The sequence below is a fragment of the Octodon degus genome, unplaced genomic scaffold (assembly GCF_000260255.1).
Source record: "Octodon degus isolate 3935 unplaced genomic scaffold, OctDeg1.0 scaffold00154, whole genome shotgun sequence".
In the NCBI taxonomy this organism is placed as follows: Eukaryota; Metazoa; Chordata; class Mammalia; order Rodentia; family Octodontidae; genus Octodon; species Octodon degus.
Window position 1 is genome coordinate 1,538,546 of NW_004524730.1, and position 14,292 is coordinate 1,552,837.

The 14,292-nt window shown below is 45.1% G+C and overlaps 1 protein-coding gene across 1 annotated transcript in view; it reads left to right on the forward strand.

The window, feature by feature from the left end:
* Positions 1-14,292, forward strand: part of Tg (thyroglobulin) — a 230,967-nt gene that overhangs the window by 95,329 nt on the left and 121,346 nt on the right. Inside the window, exons 35-37 of the mRNA XM_004642487.2 lie at positions 421-483; positions 9,168-9,299; positions 11,134-11,298. Of these exons, the coding sequence (XP_004642544.1) occupies positions 421-483; positions 9,168-9,299; positions 11,134-11,298 (360 nt within the window). The remainder of the gene's footprint in view (positions 1-420; positions 484-9,167; positions 9,300-11,133; positions 11,299-14,292) is intronic.

Consider the following 14,292-nt stretch of genomic DNA (forward strand, 5'->3'; position numbering starts at 1 on the left):
TTTCCTGTCTCTTGCTTTCATTCACCACCCCCTTCTTCTTGAACATCCACCTACCCGAGAGACATCTTAGCAGTAACTGGCATGTCATGACAAGCAGCCCATGTAGTGGTAAAGTCTTATGACAAGATGGGGCCTTCCTCGGTCTAGGCCTGGAGGGAAGCCATCGTCACTCCCCTGCTTCAGGATGTGCTATAGGAGAGACAGCCCTGTGCTGCTGCCAGTCTCTGAGATGTGAGGCCAGTTGTCAGCCCACCTCAGTGTGACATAGCTCGACCTCTCCGGCATGGCCTGATGCCACCCACCTGTCTGCTGAGAGTCTGACTCCCCCACCGTCTTGTCCTGGGCTCTTCTGAGGTCTTCCGGACCGTGCCATGTGGACTTGTGAAAATGAGCTAAAAGGCTGTGTTTCCTTCTTTCCAGTTGCCCAGAGTGATGCCCCCAGTTTCTGCCCTCTGGCTGCTCCTCCTGCCTTCACCGGGAAGGGTGAGTCCGTCATCCTCTGCCCTTTCCCAGGGGGTACCCACTTCCTTCTGGTCCTCCCTGGCGCTCTCACGTTCACGTGTTCTGGTGGTGCACACATGCAGTGGGGAGTGGGGAGGTCACAGGCCAGCACCGCACATGTGATTGACTCCATGGCTTCCGCACATGAGGCAGCTAAGGGGCTCACAGTGGGAGTGAGCCCGGTCATCCCATCCCATTACAGGGACTACTTCACTTACCAGGTAGGGTTAGACCTGTGTAGTCCTGGGGCAAAGTCGGCACCTGGTGCTGGTGGCTAAAATGTGAAAGATGGAAACTACATTAGAATGGAGCATTTGCGGCTCCCGGTTACTAGATACAGAGGGTGAGATTGTGGCCAAAGCACTGGCCTTGCACCCAGGAACCCAGAGCCCAGAGCACCCAAGGCATGGCTGACCTTCCTCCTGCATATTGCCTGAAGCCCTCTGAATAGCCACACCACGGCAGGGGCACAGGAGGTGGGCGCAGGGGCCCAGCCTGTGTCCTGGGCCAGGTGCTGTGGAAGCCACATGCAAGTCCAGGCCTCACTGCATGGTCAGCTCTTCTGCCTGAGCCTATCAGGACCAGGATGGTGCAGTCTGGGCTGCAGGCACCACTCAGCCCAGAGGCCACGTGACATTAATCTGTGGCCTGTGACTCAATAATTAAGGGGTCCCAGACACCTCCCTTCATGGTCTTACCACAGAACCTAACATAGCTTGTGGAAGAGGGAATTATTTAACACCAAGGCTGTGACTCAAGGTCTGAAAATATCCTCAGCCCATGTTATCCGTTTGCTTTGCGCACAGCTAAAATACCTTCCTTTGGAGGTCATGCGTGCAGTAGCCGTATGGTTTCTTTCCCTGAGCCTGCTAAGCACTTTATACATCTGGCCATGAGCTGTTTTCTGAAATGTCCTCAGGCGGGACATTAGTCACCATCAGTGTGTTGCGAGCGGTAGAGGTGAGGCTTAGAGAGTGGCTAGGACTCTTTCAGCCTAAGGGATACTACACGTCTCAGCCAGACTGTGGCCAAAATTGATTGCTACTTCTGTTTTTTCAAGGCCGTGTCTCCCCTCCAGCCATCTGCCCTGCACATGCCAGCGACATCACTCTCCATTGTTAAGCTACTTTACTGTCCGCTCGGCTTCCACGCTGCTCACCCTCTGCAGATCTCCCAGTGCTGGCTGGTGTTCTGTCAGTTGTAGCAGTGCCAACCGAGCTTCTGCGTAGGAGTTCCGCATCGACAGTCCCTTAGATGTCTGTCCACTCCCACTGTTCTTGCTTCTTTTTTTCTGTTCTCTTTGTGGGCTTGAGCTTTTTATTCCTTTGCTTCATTTTGCGTGGGCTTGAGAGGAGAGTAGATAAGCATGCTAATTAGGAGCAATAATAGAGTATGTTTCAAAGCTTCTAAACATTTAGTGATGACTTATTTTTTCCTTAGCATCATGGTGTGTACTTAGTCTCCACCTAAATGTCAGATGAGTCTTGTTATACTATTTGTTAGTTGTCAAAAATTGAAGCAATGCAGGAAGGAAAGAAAGCCACAGCAGGATCTCAGAGTTGCCCTGTGTGGGTTTGTACGTTGATGGGTGCATTTCCTTTCAGCCTTAGGCTGTGCAGTACCGTCTGACATAGTTGCAGCCTATTTGTAATGCTGCATATTTTCATGGACTTGACCTAGTACTACATCATGTAGACATTTCCAAATTGCCTGTCACACAGTCACCTCGCACACACATGTGTTTCCACTCATTCGTTCCTCCCTAGTGCTGCTTTTGTGGTACTTCCGGTCTGTGCTGAGCAGTCAGGTAAGGACAATGTGGTGCTAACAATGATGACATTCAGATTATTCCTCTGTTCACTAGCCCATTCCTCTGTGTGTGGATGTTTGATTTCTGATGATTCCTCCTCATCATAAAAATACTATGCCAGATGAATAGCACAGTAACTAATACTCTTTTTGAAGTCTGGAGTATTTCCTGGGTTGTGTCTTAGAATAAAAAAAAAATTCAAAACCCAAAATCTGAAGTGCACTTGGGAGACTACCCAGGAAGCAGTCTGTTTTTGCCTGGCTGTCTCCAGCCTCTGGCCGCCCTTGGAGGCCCTGGCTCCTGGCTCCCAGCACCACAGCCCCATCCAGACTCACCACTCTGAACTGGCTTGGCCTGAGCCAGCCATCGCAAAGCCAAAGATGCTGTTGGTGCATTATTTTATTTCTTAGTGCTATCCTGCAGTCTCTAGTAGAGTCTAAAGGAGCTAAGACAGTAGTTCGCACTAAGATTAAAAAATGTACCTATCTTATTAAAATGCATTTTCCAGGAAGTATTCACATTTTGACAAATGGGTAAACAAAAAGAAATGGTTTCTAAGAAGAGAAATGCAGACCATTTGATAAACATTTAAGGAACTCTTTTAGGCAGGGTACCAATCCTGGACCTCAGACATTCTGCCAGCAGGCTGGGAATTAGACCAGCCTAGAATGTAGTCCATTAACAGCTTTCCTCTACTTCTATACTTCGTAATTATAGTTATCGATTAAAAATAATGGAATAAGTGGTAGTATTACACAATGAAAAATAAAAGATCCTTGGATCCTCCACTCACCTCATCTCACACACACGACTTAAGACCCTTAGCACAATTCCCAACAGCACTGCTGAAGCAGGGGTTCCTCGGCCTGAGGTGACCGAAGGCGTGTGCATGCAGCTATGCACCTTGAGTCTGTCTGCCTCTGCCCCCTGTGTGGACCTGAGCAGGTCAGAGGGCCCACGGCTGCCCGTGTGCCACGTGCTGAGGGGCCTCTGAGGCACTGAAGCTGCAGCACACAGCTAGTTCTGATTCCCCACATGGGTTCGAGTCTCAGAAGTTCTGCAGTTTTCCCAGCTGCCCAAGGTTGTACTGCATAACCCCAAGAGAGAGTGCAGATGCCCCTAGGAAGCTAATTCCCATGCTGTTTCCAGGTATCCTTTGAACTAGGGATGCTGGGGTAGAAGACTTGATAGGAGTCAGGCTCAAGCAAAGCCTTGGACTGTCGTCTAGGTATTTTGCTTGTGATAAATTTGTCATTTTTTATGGAGACATTAGAAATCCATGTGGTCTTCTCTTAGTTATAAATTCCTTTAACAATGCTTTTGAAGTCAGCAGCCCAGGATAGGATTACTCACAAGTTGGTGAACCCACAAACATGTGACCTCACAGAGGCAGGGCCATTGCACATGTCATTAGAGCCTTCTGCTCCCATGGGCACGCCACTGAAGAAAGCACTTGGGAGGCTGCAGGGGAATCACAGCGAGGGGTCAGCTGCTGCAGAGTAGGGGCTGGGAGGGGATCTTTTAGGGTCCAGAACTTTGCCTTGGCTTTCATTGGTTCTTTAGGACTTATAAAAATGCTGCTGGTAATGGAAGTGACAATAAGGTTATAGCTAACCTTTATTAAGTGTCACTGAACAGGGATAAAATACCACTTTTTTCATAAAATGCCTAATACAACTATTGAATAATTAATTTTCTTAATAAATTAAAGAGCAATGGATTCCAATTCTTTTCCCACCACTGTAAGAATTAATACAGTGAATACTTGCATACCAGAAGACATTTATAATTATTGGATAGACTAATTAGTTGATTAATCACAAGGGAAGCAAAGGGCTATTGAATTATTATTTCATATTGCGCTTTCCAGTTTGTAAAACACTTTCACTTGCACTGCAAGAATCAGGCACTGCGTTGCCCCACATGTGCCTGGGAGCTCAGCTTGTGGCTTCTGGATGACATAAACCAAACATCACGTTCTACCAAATAAATGCATACAGCTGCCAACTAAGGAAAGCACATTTTCTCTAAAGAGAAGGGTGTTGTGTTTTTGGAAGGGAGTAAAAGCAGTTGGCACCACCCAGTCGGTCCCTGCCCAGCTGCTGGTGACCCAAGCTGTTCCACCTAGCTGCGGGCTCTTTGCTGCCCCATCCTAGATCCTTCCCGCCTTGCTGCCTGCCCCTCAGTGATGCTGCGGTTTTCAGTGGGACATCATGACATGGGACTGTCCTGAGTTCACATGCTGACTTGCTGCTTGCCAGTTGGGTGGCTGCAAGCCCTCTCGGAGCCTCATGGTCCTCCTTTGTGAACAAGGAATGATGCTGTTGACCTCAGGAGAGAATTGTGAGCAGAATCAGATAATCTTCATATAATTCTCAAGCACTCATGCCTGCCTGATAGACAGTAGTACTTGTTGCTAGCATTTCTGGTTACAGAAGGAAGAGACCACATGATGTTAGGGAGTCTCTTGGGCCATTTATTTGCATAGCTAATGCATAGGACAAGGCCCCACCTCCAGCAGCACAAAGGTGAGAGCCTCTTGGTAAGCCCTTCCACGTTTGGTTGTCTTTACTGTATTCAAGAGTTCCCAAGACTTATCTGTGGCAGTATAGTGGAGCTAAGAGTCCTGCTGCTGGCACGGGGTCTGCATGGCTGGTGGAGGAAGTCCTAGACCACAGAATGGCAGACAGAACAGTGTAGTCACTGTGTGTGCTCTGGGGTCTGAGGCCCGGTTCTGTGACACTGAAGGATGTTTCTGTAACCTTGGGGTGCCCTGCGGCCTTTCCTTTCCATGCTTCAGTATTCCCACTTCCTGTAAGGGGAATTGATACGAGTTACTATACATTACATTAATTTACATTAATTACCATTAATAATTACAAACTAAATCCTCATCTGTTTCCACTTCTGACATTGGGTTTGATCAGTAAGCAAGTGGGGGCACCCAGGCCCACGGGTAGAACAAGGAGGGCCTCAGTGCGGCTGGAGACCTCAGAGGGTACCCTGCCGACCTCAGGCTTCCTGGGTCCTGATGATGCTGTGTGGCGATTCTGGCTGGATTTGGGTTTTCTAAGGGGCTACTGTGTGAGCATGACCCACCCAAGGCCGAGATTGGGACCCGGAAAGGTGCCCCGGGGTCTGCAGCGGTGACCAGAGTGGAACAGATGAGGCCTGAGCGGTATGGAGAGGAAAAGCCAGGGCTCAGGCTGGCTTAGCAGGCTGATGTCACAGGAGGAGGTGGTAGGTTAGGACAAGGAACAGCCCTGAATTTTCACCTACGCTTCTTGGGTATCATCTTTTGCTGACAGGTATGGTTCCTATAGAAGGAGGGCAATAAATAGTTATCGAATGAGTAGATAAAAAAAGCAAATTCAAAACTAAATTAGTTGATTCAAAGGGTTCTCAAACTAGTGGCTGAGGAAGGAAGGCCAGCCAGTACTAATCTGCAAGGTAATTTTGGGCTCATTTTCAACTCTCACCCATGGCTGAGAGTTGTCTTTTTTTTTAACTCATTGTTAACTTTATTGAAAATCAATAATAATTATGTAGCAAATTAAAAATTGTAGACAAATATTTAAATGTGAAAGATATAAGATGCAGACAGAGTGAATGTTAGAAAAATATTTTTGAAATGAATACATGAGATTAATAATAGATCGCATATTGTAAAAATTATTTACAAACTTAAATGAATATAACAATAAAACTTGTCTAAAATAAACATGAAGAAGACAGAGTTTACGGAGGAATAGATTTTTTTTTTCCTTGGCTGACTCAGTCAGCCTTAAGGGCAGGTCTAGTAAGGCATGTGGAACTGGGGATCGAACCACGGTACCCTGAGCCTGACTGCATTTGCATAAGAGTTGCTTAAACAGCTAATCTAACTGGCAGGCCTCCTTAGAAGACAGAGTTTACAGATCAGTCATATAATAGTTCCCTTTTCTTGTGCAAAATGTTCATTTTTCTTGGAAATATGGGGCTCTAATTTTAACTAAATTCAGAAATTGTAAATCTTTAAATATTTATTGCCTACCCCATTCTACTCGGAGAATTCTAATTACGTGAATGTAAGTTTCTTGATTTTGCGAGTTGTCTTGATGTTGGTTCACTACGGTGACTTAGAAAAATGTCAACACACAAACGAATGTTTCTCTCTTAGGCCAACTGTAACCATTCGGCATATATAACTGAAACAATATCTATTCATTTTTAATGACATTAAGCATTAAACATCATAAAACTCAGATGAACAAAACAAAGTAATATTTAACTTTGAGATCATTCCAGATGATAAGTTTGACAGACTTGACAAAATGGTTTTGAATTTCTTCCAAGAGAATAAATAGCCAAGCAAATATTTAAAAAACATAGTATGGGAATACTTTTATCATCATTCGCTAAAATATGTTATAAAATGACTTTAGTTTAAGGAGTGTAGGGTGGCAGCAGGGGCAGAGGTGAGGGTAGGTGGAAAGCACGGAAAGATTAGCTCCAGGCCACAGGACAGTGATGCAAGAGCTGGCTGTGACTCCAGAGACAGAACTCACCCTCTAATTACGGCCCCTCCCCAGACTTCAGCCTAAATGTGGACTGTGGTTGAAGCCTCCTATTTAGGACCATGGTTGGCAACTTTGATCCTGAAACCCATCATAATTCTTTTCTAAAACTGTGGCATCCTCAGTAAAAATATGCCACTCTGGGATCATGCACCCGGCCGGACCCTGCAGCTGGAGCCAGGGAGGGCGCCGCATGGGTGCAAGCCCTGGCCCTGGCCCTGCGTCTGGTCCTGCAGCTGGCAGACACTGACCCCTCTCTGAGGGTGGGTCAGGATGGTGCAGGCGTGGGCTCCCGCTTACTGAGCCTGGAAGGTGGGTCAGGATGGTGCAGGCGTGGGCTCCCGCTTACTGAGCCTGGAAGGTGGGTCAGGATGGTGCAGGCGTGGGCTCCCGCTTACTGAGCCTGGAAGGTGGGTCCCGTTATTCGGTGACCTCTCTAAGTGAATCTGTTCTTTTTTTAAATTTAAAACTGCATGCTTGTGCTCCCCCATTCCTGTGTTGAAATCAGCCTCCCTGTGAGACAGTGTTAGGAGGCAGGGCCATGGGACAGGTTGGATCAGGAGAGCAGAGCCCTGACCAGGGCTGCAGTGTCCTTTGAAAAGAGACATGGGAGTGGTCGCTTGCTGTCTGTTGGCTGGGTGCCACGTGAGGATGTGGCAGGAAAGCAGCGTCTGTACCAGAAGTAGGCACCAGAACCCAGCCATGCCAGGACCTTGGCTATATTTCCAGCAGTGGCCTGTGCCAGGAAAGGTATGGCAAGAGCTGTTTGCTGCCGTGTTTACCTTTCTAAGCTCACACAAGCACCCCAGGGCTACATGGTAAAGGCACGTCTGGGGGTGGGATTCCAGGCTCAGCACACAGCTAAGAGCATGGTACTATTAAAAGAAAGGCCTTCCATGTCTGTAGCTAGTGTTTTAGAAAGTGCATAAAAGACACCTACAAAGAGGGGACTCCTACAGAGGGGACTCCAAGGGACAGAGAGATCTCTGCTTGGAGTCTAAAGTACCACCCTCTTAGCTCCCTAGCATCATGTTCTTGGTAAATACTTGTAAGTTCTCCATACTTCCAGCTTCTCATTGTGAGGGGAGGCATTGGGGCCTCTACTTGACCCTAGTTTTGGGGTTCTGTGAAGGGTAAATATGATGAGGCAGATATGGTTTATAGATTGTAAAGTGCTGTGTTTAAGATTGTTAGAGTGTTCCACTAGGCCAAGGTAACACCTACTCACAAATGTTTAGGAATAAGATCAACTACCATGTTATTCTACAAAAGAGAGATGGGATGAAGAAAGGAAGGAAGGAAGGAAGGAAGGAAGGAAGGAAGGAAGGAAGGAAGGAGGGAGGGAGGGAGGGAGGGAGGGAGGAAGGAAGGAAAAAGGAAGGATGGAGGAAGGAAGGAAGAAGGAAGAATGGATGAAGGAAGAAGGAAGGAAGGAAGGAAGGAAGGAAGGAAGGAAGGAAGGATGAAGGAAGGAAGGAAGAAGGAAGGAAGAAAGGAAAGAAAGAAGGAAGAAGGAAGGAAGGAAGGAAGGAAGGAAGAAGGAAGAAAGGAAGGAGGAAGGAAGAAGGAAGGAAGAAGGAAGGAAGCAGGCAGGTAGGCATGCAGGCAATTCCCTGGAGAATGGAAGTGGGCTGCCTTTAAGAGTCAGGCCATGCTGAGGTCAGAGGCCAGCCTTGTGCATCTGCACGACTGGGTTTCTGGATGCAGGCTGTCTCTGGGTTAGGGATCCACCTCTCTTCCATCAGGGGCAATTCTTACAGGGCTCAAATGAAAGCCACCAGCCACAAGCTTCCCAACAAATGAAAGCCCCTGTTGGGGGGGTCTGGGCAGCACACCAGTCTCCCCTGCAGCTGGTGTGGGGAGGATAAAGTGATGTGGGATCTACAGAGACCTGAGCACAGTGCCATGCGGCACCTGCTGAGTTGGCTCCTAGTGTTGTTGCCTGACATCACTATTGCATCATTCCAACTGCATCCCCATGGGGGTTCTTTGTCTTCTAGAATTTTCTTCCAGCCCACTGTAAATTGCTTAACACAATGTGTTTTGGTTTGTCTAGGCTTTTGACATTTGCAGTACCTCCCTCCCCAGTGGAGCACAAACTGTGGCTCATAAACAGAACTTAACAGCTGGTTGTAGGATAGAGAGATGACACAGGTGATAGAAGTGCTAAGTCACATGAGAACGGACACCTGCAGAGAGTATCCCTGGGCTGTCTCTGTGAGCAGTGGGGACCTTGCTTCCTGTGTCTTCATTGTGACCCAGGCCATAACTGTTTGCCTGTCCTCTACATTCTCTCCTAGTTGCTCTGGACTCCTGGCAGTCCCTGGCTGTCTCCTCAGTAGCTGTAGATCCATCCCTCAGGGACTTTGATATCGCCCACATCAGCACTGCTGCCACCAACTTCTCAGCTGCCCGAGACTTCTGCTTGCAGGGTAAGAGGACTCCACACCCCAGGGGGAATGTATCAGGCTTCCCCACAGCTGCTCCAGGTCCTGACTTCAGAGACTCACAGAGATTTGAGGACAAATGAGTTGGGTTGGCCTGGCAGGAAGGCATTAGCTGACAGGAGGAGGCCTGAATGGGTTTCCCCACTGCTGTGCTGTGTGATCCTCATGACAAGGAGGAGAGGGACTTGCTGTGGGCAGGTTCATACACTAAACTAATACATGGAGCAAAACTTGAAACTGAGGAAATTTTCTTCAGTACAATTTAAAGAACTTTCCAATAGGCAAAAGTATCTACAGATGTATAATTCCTCTATAGAGTTTCTGTCTTAGTTACTTTTCACTCATTGCTGGGACAAAATACCCAACACTCAAAATTAAGGAAGGAAAGATTTATTTAGCTCACAGTTTGTGGAGGTTTCAGTCCATACTCCGCTGGCACCAAGGCAGAGTGGGACAGGGCAGAGTGCAGCAGTTCATGGTGGTGGAGAACAATAAAGAGCAAAGGGAGGAGCAGCAGCTACAAGAGCTGGCAAGCCTCCCTTCCTCCCTTACATTGTATTCAGACTATCTGCCCCAGGGCATATGTAGCACTCATACCACAATCCCAGTGTTGGATGATGAATGAATCACAAACTCTAAAAGCCTGTCCCAGTGACTGCATGAAGCTTTGAGGGGACAACTAGACACAAACCATAATAGTTTCTAATTATTGTGTTCAAACAATAACTAGGTGGTCACTTGATTGGAATACTCTGCAAAAACATTAAGCTTCTAAAAGTTGCTAAGGTCAGATGCCATTTACACTCTTGCAAGATTCTGAAGCCCTCTAAGATTCCATGAAGGCCGGGAATCTCTCCTACAAGATTGGATAATAATACTCACACAACTTTGTTTATCCCTCAGACAAGGCCACCATGTACAGATGTACAGACTGTGTACTGCACAAATGTAGTTGGTGTCACTCAGAGACTGGGTTCAAATAATACCTCAAGCCATGTAAACCTTGCCCAATCAAACAAAGCAGCACTGTTTTCAAAAGCAGTCTTAGTACTAAATGCCATGAAACGGTTGAAGTAGATTGTCCGGTAGAGGAGGTAACTGGCAAGGGAAAGGGTATAGTCCCCAGTGGAACATGCACAAATGTGTGGGGTGAGCAGGTATGGAAACAGGACAGCAGGAGACTAGGCGAAGTGAAAGGCAAGAGCTGGAACAGGGACAGCCTATCTAGGACCACTTCAACTTGAGCCCCTTGAGGAGCCGGGGGAATGTTTTCAGCAGGGACTGCTAAAGGCCACTTAGGAATCAAACAAACAGTAAAAATCTTGACTGTTGTGTGGAAAATAGATGAGCAAGGGCACGGCCCCCTCCATGGTATCTTCAGTCTTGTCATGGTGCACAGGGCTTGTAGTAGGTCTTCAAATGAATGGACAGTGGAAGGACAAATGGAAGGATGGAGAGATAGATGGAAGCATGAGTGCTTGTTTTCATGGCAGTACAATTGGATGGAAGGATAAATGGATGACAGGTGGGTGATTCATGGAGGCTTGCATGGTTGGATGGAAGGCTGGATGGACCAGCTGATGGATGAAAGGATAGATGGATAGAGGGGTGCGTACCTGCACAGATTCATGCTTTTATAATGATTTGGAAGGATGGGAAGATCATATATGTGTGGGCTTATGGGAATGTAATCGGATAAAAGAATGAATTAGTGAATGGATGGGAGGATGAATGACTGCGTGTTTGATACAGTCATGCGTGCTGGCGTGAGTGAAGTTGATGTCTGAGGCCACACCTCTCTCCTTCCTTTGCCCTGCAGAATGTTTCCGTCACCAGGCCTGTGTCACCATCACTCTGCAGACCTGGCCTGGAGCTGTGCGGTGTGTGTTCTACCCTGACACCCAGAGCTGCACACATAGCCTGCAGGGTCAGAGCTGCCGGCTCCTGCTCCGTGAGGAGGCCACACACATCTACCGCAAGCCTGGTGAGTCCCAGCCTGGCCCGTGCGGCTGTCCCTGAGGCCCTGAGGGAAGCGGAGGGACAGTCTGCATGGTGACTTGGTGGACAGTGGCTTTATTAATTCTCAAGAGGAAGTTGGCCAAAATTGCCCAAGGCAAGGTGGCCCTCAGCTGGGGCAGACTGAAGGAAAGTAGGAAAAACTCTGTAATTTTTTATTAACTTATTTCTTTAAGTTAGAGAAGCCAATTTGGCCTTTGAATTTCTCAGTATAATATGAAATAGGCCACTTTATTACTGCTTTTGTAGCTTAGAGAATTCTTTCACTTGCCGTATTTAATTCGAGTATCACATTAATCTTGTGAGGTGGTGGGATTTTAGTTTTAATTGCTTTCATTTTTGTTTAGTTAGTACATAATGATTATATTTATTATGAGAACTTGGAACCTATCAATATATATCTTAATTCTTTTTTAAAATTTCCTACTTCTCCTCCCCTTCCCTACTTGTCTCAGTCCCACTTAAAAAACCTGTTTTCATCATTCTTCTCCTTAATTCTTTTTTCCATCCCCTTTCCCTGCCCTCCTTCCCTCTTCCCTACCCCATCTCTTATTCTCCCATCCATATGAAAAACATCTCCCCACTTACATTTATGTATTCTCTCTCCCTCCCTGCCTCCTTTCCTCCTGTTCTCCGCCATATATATCCCCGTGTGTGTGTGTGTGTGTGTGTGTGTGTATGTTTTCTCATATAAAGTGTGTGATTTTTTAAGTTTGTGTCAGACTTATTTCATTTACTATTATGTTCTCAAATTGTACCCACTTATCTACAAATACCTTGTATTTATTTTTATTTATGGCAGAGTATTATTCCACTGTGTATAAACATCACATTTTCTTTATCAGTTTATCTCTTGATGGGCATATAGGCCACTTTTGTCTATTAAAACTTGTGCTATTATAAACAGATATGTAGATATCTCTGTAATATGATGACTTTAATTCTTTCAAGACAATACCTAGTAAGGGAATAGCTGGATCAAATGGAATATCTATTTTTAGCTTTCTGAAAAATCTCCACACAGATTTTATGGTGGTTGTATTAGTTTACATTTCCATCAACAATGTGAAGCGCTCCATTTCCCCCAAATCCTTGTAGCCTTTATATTCTTTGATTTCTTGATGATAGACATTTTTTTCTAGAGTAGGATGGTATCTCAATGTTCTTTTAATTTGCAGTTCTTTAATGGCTAGCAATGTTGATCATTCTTTCCTATATTGTGTATTGGCCATATTGGCCATTTGTATTTCTTTTTTGGAAAAGTGTCTATGTACTTTGGATACCCATTTTTTCTTTTGATCTAGCCTTTAATTATGGGGAGGTATAATTTTTTCTGAAGTTTTTATATCCTAGATATTAGTGCTTTGTCTGTGGAATAGCTGGAAAAAAATCTTTCCCCATTCTGTAGGTTGTCTCTTCATTCTGTTGTTTCTTTTGATGTGCAAAAGACTTTTAATTTGACAGTATCTCATTTGTTGATTCTTGGTATTATTTCTTGTGCCACTGAGATTCTCTTCAGAATGTCCTTGCCTATCCCTTGCCTTTCAAGAGCTTTACCTATTTTATCTTCTGGCAGATCATTACTATTTTTAATAAATGTCTTTGATATATTTTGATTATAGTTTAGTACCTGGTGTGATAAATGGGTCTAGACTCAATCTTCTGCATATGGCTATCCAAGTTTTCCAGTCACCACTTATTAAAGAGGTTATCTTTCCTGTAATGTATATTTTTGTCCCCATTCTCCAAAGATCAAATAGGTGAATGTGTCTGGGGCTCTTTCTGCTTCCTCTCTCCTGTTCCATTGTGCCTCTTCTCTGCTACTGTGCCAGTACCATCTCGTTTTAACATGTTCCCACTGGCTTGAACCAGCTGTGGTACATGCATGACTATTCTGTTGGCAGCTGGTGTGACTGGTGGTACGAATGGACCTATCCATTTTTGTTAATCTTATAACTAATAAAAATAATAAAAACCCACTTGATGAGACAGTTGTGCATATATCATTTGTGGCACAAGCCACTTGGCAGCAAGACATACAAGTTAGAGCACTGCTGTGAATGCGTTAATCACAACAGCATTGTAGTACAACTTTGAATCTGGGCTTGCGGTGCCTCCTACTAAGCTCTTGTTGCCCATGATTGCTTTGCTATCCTGGGTCTCTTCCGGTTCCATATGAATTTTAAGATTGTTTTCTATAGATCTGTGAGAAATGCTACTGGCATTTTGATTAGAACTGTGTTAAATCTATATATCAGTTTTGGAAGTATAGCCATTTTGACTACATTTGTTCTGCCTATTCAAGAATGAGGGAGGGGCCAGGGAGATGGCTCAGTAGAATAAGCACTTCTCTGCCAAGTGCAAGGGTCTGAGTTCAATCCCCGGTTTGCCAAAAAATAAAACTAAAAAATAAAAAAACAAAAGAATGAGGGATATCTTTCCATTTGCTGATGTTATCCTTAGTTTTGTTGTTCAGAGTGACATAATTTTCATTGCAGAGGTCTTTCACTTTCTTGGTTAGCTTAATTCCTAAGTGTTTACTTTTCCTGATACTATTATGAATGATATTGTAACCCTTATTTCTTACTCAGTGAGTTCATTGTTAGTGTACTGGGATGCTATAGATGTTTCTGTGTTTACTTTGTATCCTGCTATCCTACTAAATTTGGTTATGAATCTAGACATTGTTTTGTGAAATATTTTGGATCTTCTATGGAGAGGATCGTATCATCTGCACATAATGATACTTTGACTTTCTCTTTTTCTATATGTATCTCTTTTATTTATTTCTCTTACCTGATTGCTCTGGCTAGTGTTTCAAGGTCTATGTTGAGGAGGAGTGGTAATAGTGAGCAGCCCTGTCTTGTTCATGATTTTGAAAGTGAAATTTTTCCTTATTTAATATGATGTTGAAAGTAAGTTGGTCCTAAATGGCTTTCATTACATTGAGATAAGTTTCTTA